Source organism: Pleurodeles waltl, chromosome 1_1 (assembly GCF_031143425.1).
Source record: "Pleurodeles waltl isolate 20211129_DDA chromosome 1_1, aPleWal1.hap1.20221129, whole genome shotgun sequence".
Lineage (NCBI taxonomy): Eukaryota > Metazoa > Chordata > Amphibia > Caudata > Salamandridae > Pleurodeles > Pleurodeles waltl.
Window position 1 is genome coordinate 617,673,395 of NC_090436.1, and position 21,426 is coordinate 617,694,820.

Here is a 21,426-nt window from a genome sequence, read left to right on the forward strand (position 1 = left end):
GGAGGAAGCAAGTGGCGCAGAAAATAAAAAGCAAGGAAACAACAGTGACAGTGACAGTGAAGCCAACCAATGGTAAGTAATAGTAAGCAAGGGGAAGGATCAATGCCCGTTTCTAGCTTTTGTATTTGCTTATAAAGGATTTTGCCGAAAGGCCATGCGCTGTCTTAGGTGAAACGTAAAAATTATGAAAAATTTTGAGGAGTCATACAAAACCCTAAGCCAGACTTTACCTTGACCTGCAATTACTTTCACGTGCCAGTTACAGTTCTCACTCCAATTCTAACAACTTAGAGATGAGAGCCTAGTCAATAAAATGTAATGGTCTGGTGGTAATGGTGCATTTTGATGCTACATTAGAATGATGACAAAACAGGATGTTCTTTGGGTGTATGTAAGAACAAATATCTACAAACATGGTTGCATCACATTACATACATTTTGTGATTCAGTGAGGAAGTTACGAACAGCATTACAAAAATGGCACAAGTTCTAAAAACATAATTCCCTTAACAGAACATGCTTTCTGGACTATGGCAGCCCTGCCACTGAATATTTTGGGTGCTGTCAGTCAAGGTTTTAATTTCAGTTACACACAAGTGTCCGAAGATGGTGCCACATGGGCATGTTATGTGATCTCAGCTTTATTCTAATTCGAAAGCCATCACAGAGCATTTACAAAAGCCCAAATGCAGACTAGTGCAACACATAATTTTGCCAATATTACCTAAGGTTTTATTATCATTTTTCTTCTGCAAGCAAAATTCTTAATGGATTCGCCCGATAGTGGCACATGTTCAAAGAGGGGCTAGCTTGGACTAGATGCTTCTGCGAGAGATCCTGAAGTGAAATGGCTACACAAGTGAACTGATTTGCACCCCTAATGCACTTCAGACGTGTCGAAAGCCCTTGCAGGTTATAATTATTTTCGATCCCTGAAGGCTCTTAGTAGCTATTACACTGTCAGCCTAGAACACTGGCTCTCTACTCGCATTGGAGCAAAAAAGTCCTACAGCCTACACCTCAACATTCCACATGGACGTCAATCACCCTCAAATCTTGATTTCTCTGCTCTGTCACAAGCCTGAGCTCTCACAGAGATGAAAAGGCTTGCCACCGAAAGACCCTAGTTCCCCCTTCTCTCAACGGGGAGAGTGCTGTGGCAAACAGAGAGAGCTGGACGAAAATGGTGTGCACTGCCCTGCAAGAGCAGGTTCCTGGCAGTGCACACTAGGAGTCACACAAGACCAGTCCCTGTCGGTAGATGCTCACCGAGGAATAGGGTTTTTAGCATGCATTAATCAGGAGGCTGCACACTAACCTTGAAACTGGTAGTCTCCCACCTGAATCAGGAGGGTTGGCATGTGTAACATTGTACACTACCACCCCAACAATGCCAGTGAGAAGGGAACAAGCAATCTCAAGCATTAAGCTGTACAAGTCTTGCAAAATGACTGTGCTACATAATTGCTTGAGGACCTAGGTATGCTGGAATGTACACCACAAACCAATCACAAAGCAAATGGCATGCCATGCATCTCTCATCTTTGCATACTCGTAAACTGGCAGTAAGTCACAAGATTGGATTGGCTCCCACCAAGACTTCGTGATGATAACTTACAACGAAAAGTGAAGAAATGGAGCACAAGTGACATGAGAGTAGCTCGCCAAGAAGCGGAAATGCTGACTAGAATAACAAGCATTTACAATGCAACGGGTCTCGCGTTTGCTCATGTTAGAGCTGATCGCGTTGTAAACTCCTAACCCGACTTTTCACCTATCGGGCAAAAGTGCATTTATGTACATAACCCGAAAAAGTGAGATTAACTATGTAAAGCGCTCGACTTCTGCCAAGCGAGTTCGCGCTCGTAAATTAGAGAAAAAGAAGTCCACGAGCCCAATGGAAAACAGCGAGCCTCGCTTGTTTTCTGTACTTGGTCGCTGCGCTCGAGGAGGGCTAGCTACCGGAAAAGGCATGACGTATACGTGCCTTCGACTAATGAAAGCAAGCAGATTTTATTAGGCAAGCCCACAAACAAATAAAAAACACTGGCGTGAAGTTGACAGGGGTACGAGCCCTTTTCTAAATACTAAAGCGTCTCGCTGCGATACGCATGCGCGAGCGCATGCAACGCAGGCTCGACCCTAAAAAGGGACAAAAACGCTCAGGGTAGACAATACAATTAAACTAGGGCTACGCAGACACTGGGCTGGGTTGAGGTTGGAGGGTTTGAGATCTAATCGCCAGAAGAAAGGATTACTTTTTGGGTTAACCATTGTTAGGCTATAAACAACAAACTGCCTAGATGGACCACAAAAGCATAATATAGCGTTTAAAAATCTCACCTTTTACTGAAGAACAGTACATACTATGAATGCGTTGGTAGAGTGCTCTGTCAAATTAACCTTTAACAAAAAAATGTGAATTTCACACTACAATTTAGAGGAAAGTGGAGCCTTGAGGATTTTTCAAAAGTGCTCCAAGACACATTTAAGACTGGAGAAATGGTGAAGTGTCTTCATGAAACAGCAAGCCATAAGTTGCCTGATGAGATGAGCATATGTATCTGTTTATCTTAATACTCCCATGTCGTATCAACCACTTCCTTCAGTAAAAGCAGAGCCACTTTCAGAGGGTGAATGGAAAAACGCAGTTGATTATGTTTAGAATATCACAAAGTTCACCACAAAGCACTTCTCCCCATGAGATCGCTAAATACCGAAAAGCTACAATACAAGAGCAGCCTGTATGGAAGGATGGAGTTGTGTGCTTTCTTGGAACCTCTGAGGCACGACCAGGGTGATGGGTAGGAAAATGCTACTGTTGGCATGGTCACCCCCCAATTTTTGCCTAGTGTTGATGCCAGCTTTGATTGGAAGTGGGCTGGAACCCTGCTAACCAGGCCCCAGCACCAGTGTTCTTTCCCTAAAACTGAACCTGTTTCCACAATTGGCACAGCCCTGGCCCACAGTTAAGTCCCTTGTAAAAGGTACCCCTGGTACCAAGGGCCCTGTGGACAGGGAAGGTCCATAAGGGCTGCAGCATGCATTATGCCACCCTCAGGGACCCCTCACTCAGTACATGCACACTACTTTGCAGCTTGTGTGTGCTAGAGGGGAGAAAAGATAAAGTCGACATGCCACTCCCCTCAGAGTGCCATGCCCACAAACCACTGCCTGTGGCATAGGTAAGTCACCCCTCTTGCAGGCCTTACAGCTCTAAGGCAGTGTGCACTATACCACAGGTGAGGGCATAGCTGCATGAGTGTCTAAGTCAATTCTTAGACATCGTAAGTGCAGGGTAGCCATACTGAGTATATGGTCTGCGAGTTTGTCATTACGAACTCCACAGCACCATAATGGCTATACTGAATACTGGGAAGTTTGGTATCAAACTTCTCAGCACAATAAACCCACACTGCCAGTGTGGGATTTATTGAAAAATGCACACAGAGGGCATCTTAGCGATGCCCCCTGTATGTTAGCCCAACTGCTAGTGCAAGGCTGACCAGTCCGTGCCACTTCCAGACAAGTTTCTGACCACATGGGGTCAGTGCCTTTGTGCACTCTGTGGTCAGAAACAAAGCCTGTCCTGGGGGGTGGTGCTTCACACCTCCCCCCTGCAGGAACTGCAACACCTCAAAGGCTCAAGCCTAGTGTTACAATGCCCCACGGCACTCCAGACAGTGGAGATGCCTGTCCCCCTGGACGAGCCCCCACTTTTGGCGGCAATTCAGAGGGATAATGAGAAAAACAAAGAGGAGTCACCCCCTCAGCCAGGACCATCCCTAAGGTGTCCAGAGCTGAAGTGACCCCCCTCCTTGAGAAATCCTCCATCTTGTTTTGGAGGATTAGGACCAATAGGGATAGGGATGTGCCCCTCTTCCCAGAGGGAGTGGGCACAAGGAGGTGTAGCCACCCTCAGGGACAGTAGCCATTGGCTACTGCCCTCTGACCCTAGCACACCCCTAAATTTAGTAGTTAGGGGCGACCCTGACCCAGCTCTTCAGATTCCTGAAGACCTCACAAGAAGAAGAAGGACTGCTGAGCTGAAAACCCAGCAGAGAAGAGAAGGAGATGGCAACTGACTTGGCCCCAGCCCTACCGGCCTGTCTCCTGCTTCAATGACACTGCAACTGAAAAGCGACACGTTCTCCAGGACCAGCAACCTCTGAAAAGCCTCCAGGGAACTGCCTGCATCACCGAGGACCAAGCACTCCCATGGGCAGCGGCTCTGCCCAACCAGAAGAAAAGACATCCATCTTTAAAGGGACTCCAATCTCACTCTAGAAGCATGAGTCCCAACTACTCTGCACCCGACGCCCATGGCCCATGTCCGGAGAAACCAACTAGCCAGAGAGGTTCCCCTGGCGATTCTGACGATGTGTCCACCCTGGGCCAAACTCTCTGAACCCCCATGACAACACCTCCAGAGGGACTCCAGAGGACCCCCCTGTCCGCGCCCGCCTGGGATGAAGATATCCATCGCCTGGAGAAGCACTACACCCGCAGCTCCCAGGCCTGACAGAAACCGACCACCAGTGCAGCAATGACCAGCAGGCAGCCTTCAACCTTGCCCAGTCAGTGGCTTGCCCGAGAAGCCCCCCTGTGCCCTGCCTGCAGCGCCTAAGTGACTCCTGGGTCCCTCAACTGAGTTCTATTAAGAACACAATGCCCTGTTTGCACACTGCACCTGGCCGCCGCTGTGCCACTGAGGGTGCAGTTTTTGTGCCTGCTTGGGGCCCCTCCAGTACTCCTACCAACCCCCCCCCATAGTCTGCCCTCCGACAACACAGATACTTACCTGCAAGCAAACTGGAACCGGAGTACCTATTGTCTTCATAGGTGCCCATGTTATTTTGGCTCCTGTTTGACCTCTGCACCTGACCGGCACTGTTTTGCTGGGTGTTTGGGGTTACCTTGAACCCCCAGTGGTGGGCTACCTATGCCACGGAGACTGAACCCGTAAGTTTGTTACTAACCTCCAAAACTGTACTTTCTTTTCCTCCCCCAGGAACTGTTGAAAATTGCACTGTGTCCACTTTTAAAATAGCTTTTTACCATTTTAAAGAAAACGTTATTATTGTCGATGTAATTCAAAGTGTTGAACTTACCTATGCAAAGTACCTTTCATTTAATGTACTTACCTGCAAACTGAATCCCGTGGTTCCAGAAATAAATTAACAACATATATTTTTCTACATAAAAACCTATTGGCCTGGTGTTATGTCATGGAGTGTGTGTTTTCACTTATTGGTTGTTATTTGAAACATTTAGGACATCTGTATAGCACCCCGCACTGAGACAACAAACAAATGAATCAAACAAGCATATGCCAGAGACACCTTTATGGCTCATCCTGGAATTTAGATGACTGTCAGCCTCTTAATGCTGACAATCTTATCGCTCATTCTAGGGGCTCCTTTAGAATTTGACAGCGCAAGTGAACCATCATAAATTGTTAGCTAACCCACCCAGCAAAACACATGGTTCCCCCACCTCATATCCAGGTGGGGGGGCTGTAGGATAGCCACAGGTCAGGGCTCAGCTGGCGAAACCCTTGACCTGGCAGTCTACCAAATTACAGAATTAAAATCACCTCGTCCTAATGAAGGCAGGGGGACCATCACTAGATTTTCTTTACCCGGGACAGAAAGCCAAGGCAGGCAGTCCCACACAGAGAACTCAAACAATGGACCTTAAGCAGAGTGAGAATGCTCACTACGCCTCAGGACAGCTGTTTTTGTGTTTTTCAAAAAATAACTCCAGCTTTGGATAGTTTAATTTAAAAAAAACAAGAGTTTGCAGAGCAGATCCAAAACAACAAGTTGTTAACTCTGCCAACTCGTTTACCTCTGGAGCAACCACTACTGTAGCAATTGCTCTAAAGGCAGTTTGATACCCGCCGCATAGGTGGGAATCTCACAATAGCGTGGCCCTCTTACCCAACTTTTAATGATCCCTAAAGTTATGAATGTAAGTTAGAGAACGACACAAAGACTAAAGCGAGGTTTACTTACAATCAATACTTAGCACAACGTAAACAATGAGAACTGCATAACAGTACAGGATGAGGGTAAAGTACTACGTAAGTCAAGTTCCAAAATAAACCATGTTACACAAACACATTAACATCTCATAAATCTGAACTCACAGACACAACAACTGTACCTAGAACAATGAAAAACTGCTGGCCTTTGTAATGAGTGATGATTTAACCCAGCCAGAGTAATAAGAGGTAATGGGGAAAGGGCACCCTATCTCAGAATACTTTACAGTCTATCTCTGATTACCATATTTTATTTTTTACTTAAGCACACAGTCGTCTTAGGACCACTTGGTTCTCGGAGTACTAAAAGACCAAAAGAAGGAGAAACTAAGATAAAAAGAGGTTTTCTGGATTCTGCAGATCAATTCAAAATGTGAAATGTTCAGTTTTTTAATGTGTTAAAAGGACTGAGAACTTCATAGCCGGGGGCCCGGACTCTGAAAAACATGCAACCCCCACAGAGTCCACTTGTCGCAGGGAGCCCAAAGCAGAAAATGAGTCTTTGATTTGAAAGGCTTGCTTGGGATGTAAGGTACCATCAGATCAAACAGAAAGATCAGGTCATCCTCGGATTGTTCCCGTGTGCCAAAGTATCTTACACTAAATACTTGACTGGTTCAACTGCAAAGACTGCTGAGCTGTGAAACATGCTCAAACCCGCGGGGCCTACCTGTTCGTTGACTGCAGCATTCTGCAGTCCATAATACTATCATTTTTCGTCAAAAATCAGTTATAACACTGATTTGAATTATGTTTAAATGCACATTTGCTTTGCTTTGTCTGCTATACATAGTGTACCCTGTTTTGCTATAGTAACATGAATGGCACTGTGCTTGAAAAGTACTTTGGAACATAATGTGTAATTGTAAAAGAAACTATCAAAAAATCCACATATTCAACCAGGCAAATGGTTGTCAGCAGCCTTTGAAATTGTGAAATGCAGATGCATTCCTGATTAATGAAATGGTACATTTAAACACTCTCGGGTAAAAGGACAAGTGCCTTGTATTTTGTGAAGCCAGTTACTGTTAAACACGGGCTGACAATTACAGTAATCCACTCAGCAGCTTTCCTATGGTTAGGAGGCATACTGGCAAATAATGCCTGCTTACCTCCCAAGTGTGTCAGCGGAAAAGAGATTCATGTAAAGTCAAAAGGATTTAGTTAGATATACATACACACACACACCAGTGAAAAGACGTGTACCCATATAACATGTTATTAGGAGCAAATGTAGTAATGATGGAAGATTCGATTCATACATTTATTATTACAGTGCAAAGGTCAAATTCTATATTATGCCCATAGTTTAGCTCCACAAGCTTGACAATAGTCACACTACGGCCTATCCAATGAGATTGTGCTCTGGTTCTGCTTAAATGCCTATTTTTATAACTCATCTACCTGAAAAGGGAGCATGCCATAAACCATATATGTAGATGTGAAGACAGTAATCTGCTATATGTTACCTTTGTTGAGGGAGGGAAAGTATCATGAGCCACTTGAGGTTTTCCATGTTATCTCCCACAGGATCATGCCTACAAAAAAACTTCTGAACACCAAAAGTGGCATTAAAGCAGAATATTACCTAAACACGTGCTTTTGTTGGTTTGATGAAAATATACTCAGTGGGTTTTGAGAAATCAACGTTCGAAAAATATGCTCGGTGGACTTTGAAGTGTTAAAATAAATTGCATATCTCTGCTGTTTAAAGCTTAAGTCAGTGATTCAAAAATCTGGGTAATCACATTTGAATTTGATGAGTTCTCTGTACATTTTTGTCATCTTAAAATTCATAAATAGATTATGATTCGTTACTACAACAAGTACCTTACCTCAGGGCACTGGTAGGGGAACCAAGAGGCGTGGAAAATTCAAGTAATAGACCAGAAAAAAAACATACAAAACTGGTGTGAATGGCAAATCAAACTGCACTTGCAATCTCATTAGCGTCCATTTTAAGTAGTGGATGTGTGTGCTATTTTGTCAATCGAATTCGACTGGTTACTTTTAGAAAGGTTAAAAAAGACAGAAGGGGTGTGAAACGGAGAGATATGGTAAATGAGAGCAACTGAGGAAAAGTGACACAGAGGGGGAGAGTGAAAGTCCTTGTGCAATGCGGTTGTGCACAACGGTCTTGGCTGCGGCCAACCCACTGCACAGGGCCAAAGGCCTTGCTCAGGGAGGCTGGAGGCACATGACGGGGTGGGGCAGAGCCATTCCACAGTTTAAGCCACAGGCTAGGCCCGGTGGCCGACTCCTACTGTGCAGTGGGTTTGAGAATAAAGTTTATTATTTAAAAAAACATAGAAATCCACTGAAAAAACACTGTTAAAAAATGAGTTGTAATTCGAGCGGCCCCACTGAAATGTGCCAGTAATGGCATACAACACACACCATAACTCACATCCCCCACCATACACAAAACACCCATCTGCAAACTGCACTGGAAAAAATGCAATGAAGCAGGAGTTAAAAATGGCTCCACCTCTACGTACCGTGAAGATGTATACATATCATCACAGTACATTTACGTGAAGTTAAGCAAATAAACCTATACTTATATACCTACCTTCAAGGCATTTTTGTTCTCAAAACTTAGGCCTCACAATAATTGTGCCTCAATAATCTGGTGGAAAACTATTCAGCATGGGGCAGTAGGTGGACCTAATTTAGATTTCAGCGGGTGGGTTACTCCATCACAACGGTGACAGATATCCGCCGAAATATAAATCCCATTCCTAAGGAGTTTATATTTCGGCGGGCGGGATATCTGGCACCGTGGTGACGGAGTAATCCATCCACCGAAATCTAAATGAGGCCCTTAATCCCCTTCTAAGTGAGTGCCTGTTTTCTCCTCAAGCACAATGTCATCCACTCAGGAAAGTGTGCCTTTCAGTGCAAGTGACTTGGGGCAATGTGCCCTTTAAAACTTTTTTTTTTTTTTACTTTTTTTAAATTTGCAAGGACCTGGCAGCTCCCCAGACACTGATACCAGGCCTTCGCTGCGTCCCATTCAGGCAGTGGGTGTGGTGCCCATGTCTGAATGGGCTTTAAAATCATTCAAAGATCGCCGCCTATGCAAAACTTATACATGTACGTCCACAGGTGTCCAATCTTAAGAAGGGGAGGAAAATCCGGATATTAGGGACGCGATTTGCAAAGCTTTTTGAGAACCCACGTGACACTTAGGTTCACAAATACCTTCATTAAATTAAAAGTGAAAAATCATCTTTGATTCAAAGAATGTGAATTTGCACTGGTAAATGGATTTCCTCACAAGAAAATCTGCAAACATGAGTAGTTAACATTCCAGAGTGGGGACACCTGTTAAAGTTGGTGAAAACCCACATTTTTTAAAGCTTTTTTTGCATTAACTAAACTTGCTGTAACTTCCAGGTGTCTATCTGCAGAGGGAGTTTGGGTGTCTCAAAATGACCTGCAGTTTAATAAACAGAAAACTGATATGTTAACGGTGGGAAAAGTCTAAAACAGCTTGACTAAAGACTGGTGGCCTAACAATTTAGGGCCTACGCCCAAATTCTCGAACACAATAAAAAATCAAGGGTTACTTGTTGGGGAACCAAGGGGCGTTGAAAATTCGAGTATTGGACCAGAAAACGAAATACAAAACTGGTGTGAATGACGAAATACTGAAGTGAGATACCTGCACTGCAATATTTGCACAGTGTAGCAAGACGGAATCCTTTAGGCAGTCCGTTCTTAACGACTAGTAAAAAGTGTGGAGTCAGCAGTGTTACAGCACCAGTAATATCACACGAGGGCTGTAATCGAGAAGGTGTTTACGGCTAAAGCCCAGAATGAGCCCAGACAAAACGACACCCTTCTTGAGGAGATGGAGAGTGTGCAGTCCCCACACCAGTGTCCTGTTCCGTCTGCAACAATCAACTAATGCAGGAGATTCACCTCCCCATGCCACCACTGTTTCAATCTCCATCGACATGAGACACGAGACCTGTCTTCCGACCAGTCCAGGAGCAGCCATTTGCTTACCGCATATATTGTGCAAATGCAGCCTTCGGTTCTGCATTCCACACCATGAACAAGAACTGGTGCAAATTCAGGAATTTCAACTCGCCACAGGAAATGTACGAGGAAGAATGCCAAATCCTATTCAATTAGGTTATCAGAGACGTTCAAACTTGCTTGGGCAGCCCATCGTATCAACCTTGCTATCAACATGAGTTTCAATATGGTAGCTGAAACAAAACAAAAATATTTAATGACCTCCAGAGACGGGAGGGTGCTTAGCGAGGGGCATCCCTAAGAAACTAAAAAGTTCTGAGGCAGGTTGTGCAAAATGACTACAATTTTGCAGAACTCCTTAGGCTAAGCGCCCCTCCACGTATGTATACACATAAAGCATAAACTCTGATTTTCAAAAGCCTAAATGCAGGTCAGTGGTTTTCGTGTGAAAGTGTGGGCACTGTTCCGACTGGGCCTCTTGAGTTGTTGCTTGACAAAGGGACTGATAAAGTCAATATCCACAGCCGGACGTGGCAGCCAGTCATCTTTCAGAGCCCAGCGCATGCATGCGATGATTGTTTCATCGGCTTTTCCGCATCAGCAGACACCTGCGTGTTTCTGCATCCTATGTAATAGAACATAGGAAGGAGCACATTAAGTGCTATATGTGACTAGACGTTTTTGTTTGCTTTGTAGAAATCCCAGTCGTTAGCTCCTGTGTCTGGTATATATTCAGCAAGCGCCAGCTGAGCTGCATTAGCTTATGCTAGACAAGTGTCTTCTGTTTCTTGGCTACATTTTTTACAACAAAATGTGGTCCGTAGGGGTGGGCTAATGTGTGATGCATGTAAAACAAACCAAGGGCCTAAGTCCTAAGTGGGTGATGTCTCATCATGATATTCGGTATGGGGCAATTACCAATACAATTTCTACATCCATGAGTGTCGTGGAGGTCAGCACCACCGATGATCTGCACGTGATGGGGCAAAACATGCTCCTGTTCTGGAAAACCTTCTTCAGGTTGTTGTGGCAGTGCCTGGTGTGCGTTCAATCAATGGCTCCCAACCCACATGAGAATACATCAATATGAGAATACATCAATGACACAGAAAAGTCCTTTCACAGCTCTGGCATTATATGCTAATGCCATAGTATGTTGCCAAGTGCCTGTGGTCAAATAATACATGCCTATCAACGGCTTGAAAATCGGTGGTGTTTCTGCCTGGTAGTGATGGTTGGCATGTTCTCACCCTCTATGAGAACCCCTATGATGAGTATACTCCTCACATGAAAATAACAGGTGGTCAAAATGTCCCGTCCAGTGAGTCTTGCTGCGTTGATGCTGCTAATGTTTCAGTTCCTCTTGCTTGAAATTCATAAGTATTAGGAATATTTCCTGCAGCCTCACAAGGAAGGATGCTGGAGGACTGACTGTCTCTGTGTGAGTTTTGTTTTTCAGCACTTTTTCCCAAGCTAGCAGCTGCCTTACAGTGGTGGCAATTTCTGGAGCTAATGTCAGTGCCACAATCTTTGTGACGTCCACTTTAAATATTTCATGCTGGAGGGACCAGTTCTTAAGCGGAGAGCTGAGAAGCCACTGCTTCCGGGTGCGGTATTTCAGCACTACTCTATACAAGAACTGCACTCTTTCAGATTTACAGCCGAACTCTGAAGGATAGCATAAGTGAGAATCCAGGTACTACAACATGCAGGGGAACAGGCAATCTAGCTTGGTTTGATTTTATTATTCTGCCACTAAAAAAATAAAGGTGTAGTTCTCTGGTCGCCATCCTTCTGGTCCAAGGCGGAGAACTTGGTTGAAGACAAGCTAAACTACATGGTCTAAGTTATTCTTTTAAACTTTTAGCTTCCTCTGCAAACTCAGCACCGAAGTTACCCATGACCACAGGTTTGTGTTTTATCAATAAATATTTATATTTAACATCAAGTGTGACGGGTGAAGAAGAAGGAAGACAACAGTGATCAAACTCAAGTCCGGGCTCTATAGAGAACAGTTCCATTACGAACTGCAATTTTATTATTACATAAATAGCAGAGTACAATGTCGTGCAAGGCTGCCTCATGCTCACAAATTGGCTTGTTTTTATCCTGTTTTCTGTGGGAAGGTCAAATTAGCTAAAATAAATATATTAGATGGAACCTGCTTTTGTGAGTTTGCAGTGCATGGCATATTGGGTGTTCCCACGTATTTTCATTACATGTTGCGACTGATTATGCATTCTACATTGAATCCACAATGAACATGCCAAGGGTTGCTCTTGTTGAGATGGGCCGTAGCCTGGCAGTCTGGGATGGCTTGTCTTACTGGAGCAGGTCCCAGACTGATCTGCATGTTGGCCACAGTCTGCAGTGACAAAGTGAGCAACAAAACGATGGACTAGGATGCGACCAAAAGTAATTATTACAGAGGCTGAGATTAATTCACACATTGCACCCATAGGATTTTGCTTTTCTCTGTGAGACGCCCTATGATGAATGTGCCCAGTCACGCACCCTGCGATCACTGTACCACAGGACTCAAGCTTTGCCTCATTACTGAGGTAAAACCAGGCTGAAACCAAGCTGGGGTTCCTTTTGTTCCCTTTCAGAAGGGACTGGCAATTTAAGCTGAACTGTTCCATCTGGAGCAGGGCCAGGCATGATTCGCACAACGTTGGTGCATGTGTGTAGAACCATGGTGAGCAAAATACATGGCAGGCCACAGCCATGCCCAAAGATTACAAGCAACTCGGATAAATTCAAGTATTGCACCTTTCACTTTTATGCTTTTCTAAAAAAGAAGCTACAAGCGGTGTTGCGCTTTACAAAAATGAAGGTACCTCACTTAGTGTGAGGTGGCACTCGGCTCCTCGAACTCACTAATTCCATATGCGGCAGAGCGCTTCCCTTAACACAACCAACTGAAGGATGGGTCTTATCTAATCAGATAGATTAATGTGTATGCTTCAATCCCTACAACCTATCTTTGAATCTTTCCCCCAATTCGGTTATGCTGTTCACGGCACTCAAGTGATAAAATAAATGATAAACAAAGGTGAACACGGCGATCGCAGAGTTCACAAACAAACTGTACACACGCATTCACCGAGGCTGGGAGTGTCATGCTGAAACTTGTTGCGCGGTTCCCTTCTGTCTTATCCTGAAACAAACCAGTATGTTGCCTTCATCAGCTGCTGACTCCACATTCAAGTTTTTCAGGTCAAGGTCCTGTACTTCCTCCGTTTGTAGTAGTGGCCTCGTTGGCTTGGATGGAGTCCTCTTAGCATAGATGGATACAATGTTTGAATGAAGCCAGGTGAAATGAGCCGGCACGTTTACCCTCTTCTGTTCACTATAAGAAGATGAGGTGCATTTTAAATTTAAGGTCTAATTTAATGCTGTGCCTCTCAGACTGGCACTTAATGTCTAACCTAAAGATGAATTCAGGGTTGGGCAGTTGGGAATGTTGAAGTGTCAACTTCTGGAGAAAGTGCTGCTTAATCTTCCCATAATGTGTCCATCCATGAAAATCGTCTTTCATTTTGCAATGCACACTTGTAATGGCTGTTGTAAGCAAAGCTCATTATTTTACTGTTAATATTGCGGTCACTTGTGACTATTTCATGTGTGAATTAAAAAACAGATATCCAATTCTAGGCTAAAAGTGTGAGACACATGAAGCAGACAAATATGAAGCAGTGTATATGAAATGGGTTTTAAAATCAAGGAAAAAAAATCTCATCAGAAAAGCTTCAAGGTGCAGATTTAGGTAAATACATAGTAGGCTATCTGCCTTTTCGGCATGTTCAGCCCAGAATTTTCATCTTTTTTCCAGATCCAATTATTGCTTGACTTGGACCTCTATGTACTGTTACTCCTGCTAAACTACTGTAAAGCGCCTTTGCTCCCCTTTAAACATAGTTAAGTTGGATTATCTCTGATTGACATATTTAACTTGCCTATGTGTCCCTAGTATATTATGGTGCAGAAAATGCACCCAGTCCTGGAAGGTAAATGTCACCTGTAGACTGCAGCACCCACTGTACCATCCAAAGAGTGAGCCTGTAAAATATGGCTCCAGGTCTACCATGTGTAGCCTGACTGCAGCAGCCTAAAAGCATGCTATCACACCTGTCAAAATAACCCTATTGCTGGGAAGGAAATCCTGCTTTGAAATAATAATAAAATCCCCCCTAAATACACCTTGTTGTCCACAAGTTAGGGTGGCTCATTTTTAAACGCAGAGCATGTGAAAAATTGAAATTGACGTATTTTCCAGTGACAAGGCACCAAAAGCTATTTTCACCAGAAGGGTTGAAGTACAAATAATAAACTTTACTCTGTAAGTTTAGATAGGAAATGCCTACAAAAGTAATTCGAAGACTATTTAAAAATATTTAGTAAAATTCCAATTTAATGGTATCATCGAATTGTTATAACTATTTAGAAAAATTAACTTTTAGAAAGTTACTTTTTACCTGACTGAACCTCTAGTAGGCTAATAGCCACTAGCCTACTGACATCCGGTCTGCAGTTTGTAGCCTTAATGAGGTATGAAAACTGCTCCAAGAGCAGAACAATGGCTTAGGCCAGGATACAGGAGGGACTTTGTGTGTGGTATTTGATTCCTATCAGCACAGGAAGGACAGCTGGCGTGGGGCTAGGAACCTCATTAACTTGGACAGGACTGAGATGCAGCCTACCAATTCAAAGTTAAAGGTAAGGAGGGAACATCTTTCTCTCCAAGGATCACACTAGCGAGGCTGGCTCACAATCCAATGGGATGAAAAATTATCCATGAACTGGTGTGAAGAGGACACAGGGGAGGGTACTACTCACTTCCCTTGCCACGCCTCTTGGTGGGCACAAAAGTTCTATAAAAAGGAAGAAGGATTTCCCTTTTTGGATTTTAAGAGTGAGGGGTACTGTAGGATTGTCTGCAGAAGGGCAAAAAGGAACTGTTGAAAAGGTGGACAGAATTGCCCTTGGGGCACACTCCACAAAATAATTTCTGGATCTGTGGAAGATCACCAGTGATCTAGACCCTGCTTGCTGTGATGTGATAGGAGCCCTGGAGGAACAGACTTGCTCCATCTTGTAACCAGGACAAAGAAGTGGACTTAGCCTGTGGGTGACCTCCTGTGTGACTTGAGGGACCTCCTGTGTGACTAGAGCAGTACCGACTGGTCCTGGACTGCACCTTGCAGGCGGCCTCTGCTGGAGGGCATCCTGGCCCTGTAAGTGCTGCCTCTGAAGTCCTGGGAGCCTTAGAAGTGCCCAGAGGAGCAACTCCTGAAACTTTGGAAATGTGTGACTTAAAAATGTTTTTGGACTTCCAAATCCTTCAAAGCAGCCATGTGGACCTTGCAGCAAAGGAGTCCGATTTCAATGCACCCGCCTCAGATACAGCTTCAAAGGTGCCCAGCTACAGCATTTTGTGCTCCATTAAAAAAAATAAGTAAGAAGGCAAAATCTTTGACCAGTATGAACCCGCTTGGTGTATCCACCATGAACTCCATCGCATTCTGCCTCAAATCACACCTAGATCTGGGTCTACCACTTCCATATTCTATAATTGGTGTGTAGTTTTTTTGTTGTTGCTATTTTTACTTAAACTTTTAAGATGTCATACCTCCAGTTCCCCTGACTGGATTTTTGTTGATTTGGTGGCATTTTGTTTATTCAATTTTACTCTATTTTATTAATATACTTTGTGTTTTTATTATTATTTTGTGTTTTTACTTTCTTACTGTTATTTACGCCAACAATATTTTAAAAGTTACCCTAAATTAAACATGTTCGCTCTGTGCCATAACTACCACGGGGTTGACCTCATGTTGAATGTAGTGATTTGGGTGTTCACCCCGACAAGTTAGTGTCATTATTTCGTAAAGTGGGCAACCGCCCATCCCCAAAAAACAAATTACTTTCTTCCACCATAAACAAATGAACCAATAGGGTTCCTTTAAACACTTCTGATCCCAATACCAGACCATCTTACCTTTGCTTTCCTGGTGAGTCGTTTGTACACGGAAGAAATCACATAAGTCACAGGAATCTCTGAAATGAATATATGCCCTCTTTTATAGCACCAGTGCTCGCGCCGGTCACTGGGTTGAGCGCCAGTATGGGAACCGGGGCATAACACTGCCACTTTTGCATAGGATCACTCACACAGCCCATTCGACCACCAGTGAGGTCCCGAAGTGTGGTCCCGGATCCGAACTATCAGCACCACTCCATAGCGTAAAAATAACATCCGCTACTCAAGAAGCAAGATGCGTTTTACCAATAACCAAACACAGTCACAGCATGCAATTCTTAATTATGTACATTAACTAGACTATTCTGTATATATGAAATGTCAGATTTAAGTTAATACGTTTCTCAACTGGCATGGAGTACCTCCAAAGAAACACTTTAAAGGCTACTTACCATGCTGATGTGCTCATAGCATTTGTTCAACGTCATACTCGCCAGAGATACAGGTAAAACGAGCGCCCTGCAAGAGAAGCGTTGAGAAGAAATCAGGTGGTTGCGGGGCCTGAAGAGGCGTCACGAGGGAAACAGCCGGCGGTCACACGGTGCGCTTGCCGATGGCTAGAGGCGCAGGCTGCAGGAAGCCTGCAAGGTGCTGCGCCGGGATTCCGGCTACCTACCTGTCTGTGCAGAGCTGGGGCTAAGAATAGCTCTGAAGTCATCTCTGCCCAGGGCTTCACCCGCCGCATCAGAAAGGGGAGGAACCGAAAATAGCACCCTGCCCAGACTCCTCCATCCCTGCAAGCACCAACTCCAGCCTGCACGTCCACAACCGGGGAAGAAGCCGGCTGCTGAACAAAGAGCCTTCTCCCCCTCCCACAACGACTGCAAAATCAGCTCTGGATTACATAATGTGACTGCAAAAAGACCGCTACTCACAACAGGAAATCCCCATAGCTGTCAGACCCAGGACTCAAAGGCTGAGCAAACAGTGGACGTGTACTCAGATCACGGTTGAGGATGCACCGGGCGCAGTGTTTCGTAAACGGGAATATAATTAAATATCCACAAATTACTTGTAGAGCAAAATGGACGTTTCCCCAAATAGCTACCCCATGCCGATCCGGAGTGCTTCCGTCGTAACGGAAAAAAATATTTAGCCTGAAGCCAAAATCAAATAATTTGGTGCACTGGGAGCAATTGCTTTCTGCGTTTTCTGTTGAGAATGCTCTATTCGTTTGTACGAGACAGCCATTCATTCCATGGCACACGGGGAAATGATGGCCACTCACTGTGTGCTCTCTACAAGGCAAAAAGATGCCTTTCCGCAATTATAAGCACATACATACGGACCCCCCCCCCCCAAATATTATACATAGCAAGTAAAAGCACATACATACGGACCCCCCCCCAAATATTATACATAGCAAGTAAAAGCACATACATACGTCCCTCCCCCCACCCCCCTAATATTATACATAGCGAGCGCTAAAAAAGAAATATTATCTACACATATGCACGCATACTACAAACGGGCTGCAGGCGGTGTCCTTAAGTACACCGTGCCAGCCTGTGAGGGCTGAGGGATCCCCGCTCAGAGCTGCACACTGCATTGGGTGCACAGAGAAAGAATCTCACTGAGTGATGCTGTGCCCCCGGAGCATAGCTAGCACGGTGCATCCTTGCAGCACAGGGGTCGGTGCTGCTGCAGGAACCGGCCCTAGATGGAACACCTAGAAAAAGAGAGGGGCATGCAGGGACAATTCATACTCACGGCAAAGAGGAACTCTCATGGTCTTCCCGGTGAGCTGGGGACGCACCGCCGCTCCTCGGCGGACTGCGGCGGAGGGGACGCCCGGCCCGGCGCACACTGCCTCCAGAGGAGGCAGCCTGCTCCGCACACGGGGAACAAAGACCGAATTCTGCCTACTGGCCGCTGCAGAGGCAGACTGCTTACTCGGCACTCGGCAGCGGCTCAGGGTGCCCCCCGCCCCCACGAAACACGTCTGGGAGCCCGGCCAATGAGGAGCCCCGCCGAGCCCGCAGCTCCCCGCCCCAGCCCCGCCCTCCCACCGCCCGCGTCCTCGGTTGCACCCGGCATTTCCTAATTTAGCTCGGTGCTAGGCTCCGTCCCCATCTGGTCCTTCCCCGCCCGTCTACTCGCATCGTAGACTGCATATTGCTCCAGTCCTTACAAAAAGAGAAAAAAAAGCCGGTTCTGAAGCAGCCCTTGGTTGAGGTGATGCCCGACACTGGCCGAGGCAGCACCGGGAGGGGGCGCTGTAACCGACCGGTAGCAAAGGGCGTCTGAGGAGAGCGGGGCAGACGCGCCTGCCTCTTTCCATTTTTGTGCATGTCCATGGAAAGAAAATGCTGCTCACGTTCCCCGGTGCGCCGCGTTTGTCTACTGTTAGGCTGTCTTTGTCTCTTTTTTTGCCTCTGGTGTCTGAAATGTTAAAGTGCAGATTATGGTTCTGATAAGCATATATCATGGCTGTAATAATGTAAATCTATATTTGTTACAGTAAGGTGTGGTTTGTGTTGCAGGACTAATTTCATCGTGATTTGTTCTCGGGAAATCGGTTTCCCATTAGCAATCCTAACGGGGTTGTGTTGTACTGAGTGTAGCACACCAAGTCCATTGTCTGATTTGACAGAAATATATAGTCTGATTTGTCAAATAATAGTTTGTTAATTCGATGTATGGTAGTTAGATAGCATCTGGGATCCACCAAACTGCAGTTTAATTTGCTGAGCGAATGTATCAATAGCATGACTCCCACTTAGGGCTGGTAAATCCAGACTTCAGTTGATGTCCTCTTACCTCTGAAATAATGTATCAATAGCATGACTCCCACTTAGGGCTGGTAAATCCAGACTTCAGTTGATGTCCTCTTACCTCTGAAAGAATGGTGATTGCACAGGAATACTGTGCAGAGCAGTCCCATCTTTGGTCCTAGAGGACTTCTAACTGGAACAAAGTGGGGTGATTTGGGTCTCATTTTGTAGGTCAAGCGTGCAAGCGCTCTGGCCTCTTATAATATATCTGTTGGCATTTAACCCAGCCCTCCGCATGCCCATCACTATCACTCGTTCATGGGCTTGCCTTTCAAAAATCCTTTGTTATCATTGGTAAATGCTTTACGTTTGTCCCTCCTGCCTTGGCAGTTGACCCTCTTACATGGAAAATAGTACGTTTGCCGATACGTTCTACGGCAAGCAAACTTCTTTTTCCTTTTGTGTCTCTCTTTCGTGCTCATGCTCATGGGAGCCATGTCGCTTTGAATCAGCTTGCTTATGTCAACTGTTTTACTTTTAATTTTCAATTTATGTGGCAAGAAAAGTCCAGTTAGGAATTTACAACGCTAATAGCTCTAAGTCAAGCAAACGCGAGCCCCATACATTGCAAATGCATGTTATATACAGCTTCCAGGTAGAGGCTGTTGATCCGCTGTCTGAAACTGCGCAGCTGGTTTGAGGTGGTTCTCCTTTCAAGTGTCTTTTTCAGAGTGTGCTCCAGACACAGGCTTTGTGTAGGGTGAGGCTTCTCACAGCAGGTAGCTCTGGGTTGTCTCCACCCTTGAGCACCCACAACAGAGGCACAAAGAGGTGTGTGATCTCCACACCTGGTCATCAACAGCCCAACTGATTAAGTGATCATTGGAAGACAAAAAGGCAGGTCACAACAAAATCCGCAGTCCCACTCTTCACTGTTATCATCTACCAAAAGTTAGTTCTTAGGAAAAGTGATCAGCCGCTGCTTGCTAACCAAAATGCCTCGTAGAATATCGAAAAGCAGTCCTGTCTCCGCCCCCCTCCCTTCGCTCTCTGGGTTTTCTCTGTCAAGCAGCAGAAATGTAAGCAATACACTTCCACTGTCTGAGAGCCCAGTCGTCACCTTCCATCTTGTGTTAGAGCAGGCCAGGGATATCCCAAATGGACCCCAATGGCCTCCTCATTGTGTCTCACTCACACATGATACATGTGCTACACCTCCTACATACACAAATATAATTAGCACACATGGTATGGAAATTAGGGCGTGCTTGGTGGGCCTTTCCAGGTCACAGGCAGGTCGAGGGCCTCTCATAATCCAGGAACAGGCCTAGGCCTTTGCACACAAAGTAGAAGTCAGGAAAGCAAATTCACATGTACGCTGCCACTCAAGGCGGGTGGAACACACTTGTATGCCATGCAGCGGACATTCTTGTCCTAAGAAGGGCAATCTAGTAAATGCAAGAAAATTACAAATCTTTTCACATGATCACTACTACTAGAATGGCATTACAATTTGGACTTTTGAGCAATTCTGCAATAACATGTTTGGATACTGTATGGCACAGCTTGTTTGGAACAGAGAATGTTTTCAATAGACCCATAGGTCTACTCAGTGAACTTTTAATCTGAGCTCCAGTAGAACATGCCTAAATGTATTAACATCCGTAAATGAAGTTGGCCACAAAAATACCCTTGTGACTACAGCTCACATTCTGCTTCTCAATTGAGCAGCAGGTAAATACAAAGGCCCTCATTACAACCCTGGCAGTCGGTGATAAAGTGGCGGTAATACAGCCAAATTATAACCATGGTGGTGAGAACTCAGATAGACAGCCACTTTACCACACCGACCGCCAGTGCGGAAACAACAACCACCATGGCGGTAGCCGCCAACAGCCAGGCGGAAGTCAATGTTCTGCCCACCGCATTATGAGACAGGAAACCGCCAGCTTTTCCGGGGAGGTTCCGACGACATCAAAAGCCTGGCGGAAACACTGCACAGAAGGGAAAGGACTCACCTTTGGAGACACATGGAAGAACCATGCCGCCATGGAGCCCGAACTGCAAATATTTCCAATGATTTTCTATGTCCTGCTCCACCACGAACACCAATGACGCAAAGACGACCATGGTAAGTACAGTCGTCTAGCACACAGGGTGGGGGGGAGGAAAAAGAGAGTGACACACACATGCAACACACACTCCCCCACCCCCAACACCATACCCACATACAGCTGCAGTAATAAACATATTTACCCCGCACCCCTGAGAAATAATGCAAGGACAACAGGAATGTGCAAAAGTGAGTGTAATAATAACAACACAGTAGAAATACGAAAATACAATGTAATTTTATATACATATGTACAGTTCAAGGGACACTGCCCAGTCCTCATTGTGGGTGGGCCGCACGCCAAAGTCCAAGGCCCCACTTGTCACCTGCACCAACATGGAGAGAACACTGCAGGGGCATCAGTTGGAAAATAGGCAGGCACCTCAGGGGGACATGGAACGGGGGCACCTAAGCCGGCAGATGGAACAAGACCACTGGTACTGGTGGGGCAACATGCCCTGTGCTTGTTCCTGGGGAGTGCAAGGCCACAGTCTCTCAAGTGGGTGACTTGCCAATATGCTCT

General features: G+C 45.2%; 1 protein-coding gene across 1 annotated transcript in view; it reads right to left on the minus strand.

Moving 5' to 3' along the window:
• Nucleotides 1–18,019, minus strand: part of NREP (neuronal regeneration related protein) — a 77,898-nt gene extending 59,879 nt beyond the window's left edge. Inside the window, exons 1-2 of the mRNA XM_069226474.1 lie at nucleotides 17,787–18,019; nucleotides 16,469–16,535 (exon numbers count right to left, since the gene is read on the minus strand). Of these exons, the coding sequence (XP_069082575.1) occupies nucleotides 16,469–16,504 (36 nt within the window). The 5' untranslated portion in view covers nucleotides 16,505–16,535; nucleotides 17,787–18,019. The remainder of the gene's footprint in view (nucleotides 1–16,468; nucleotides 16,536–17,786) is intronic.
• Between the last annotated feature and the right edge of the window lie 3,407 nt (nucleotides 18,020–21,426).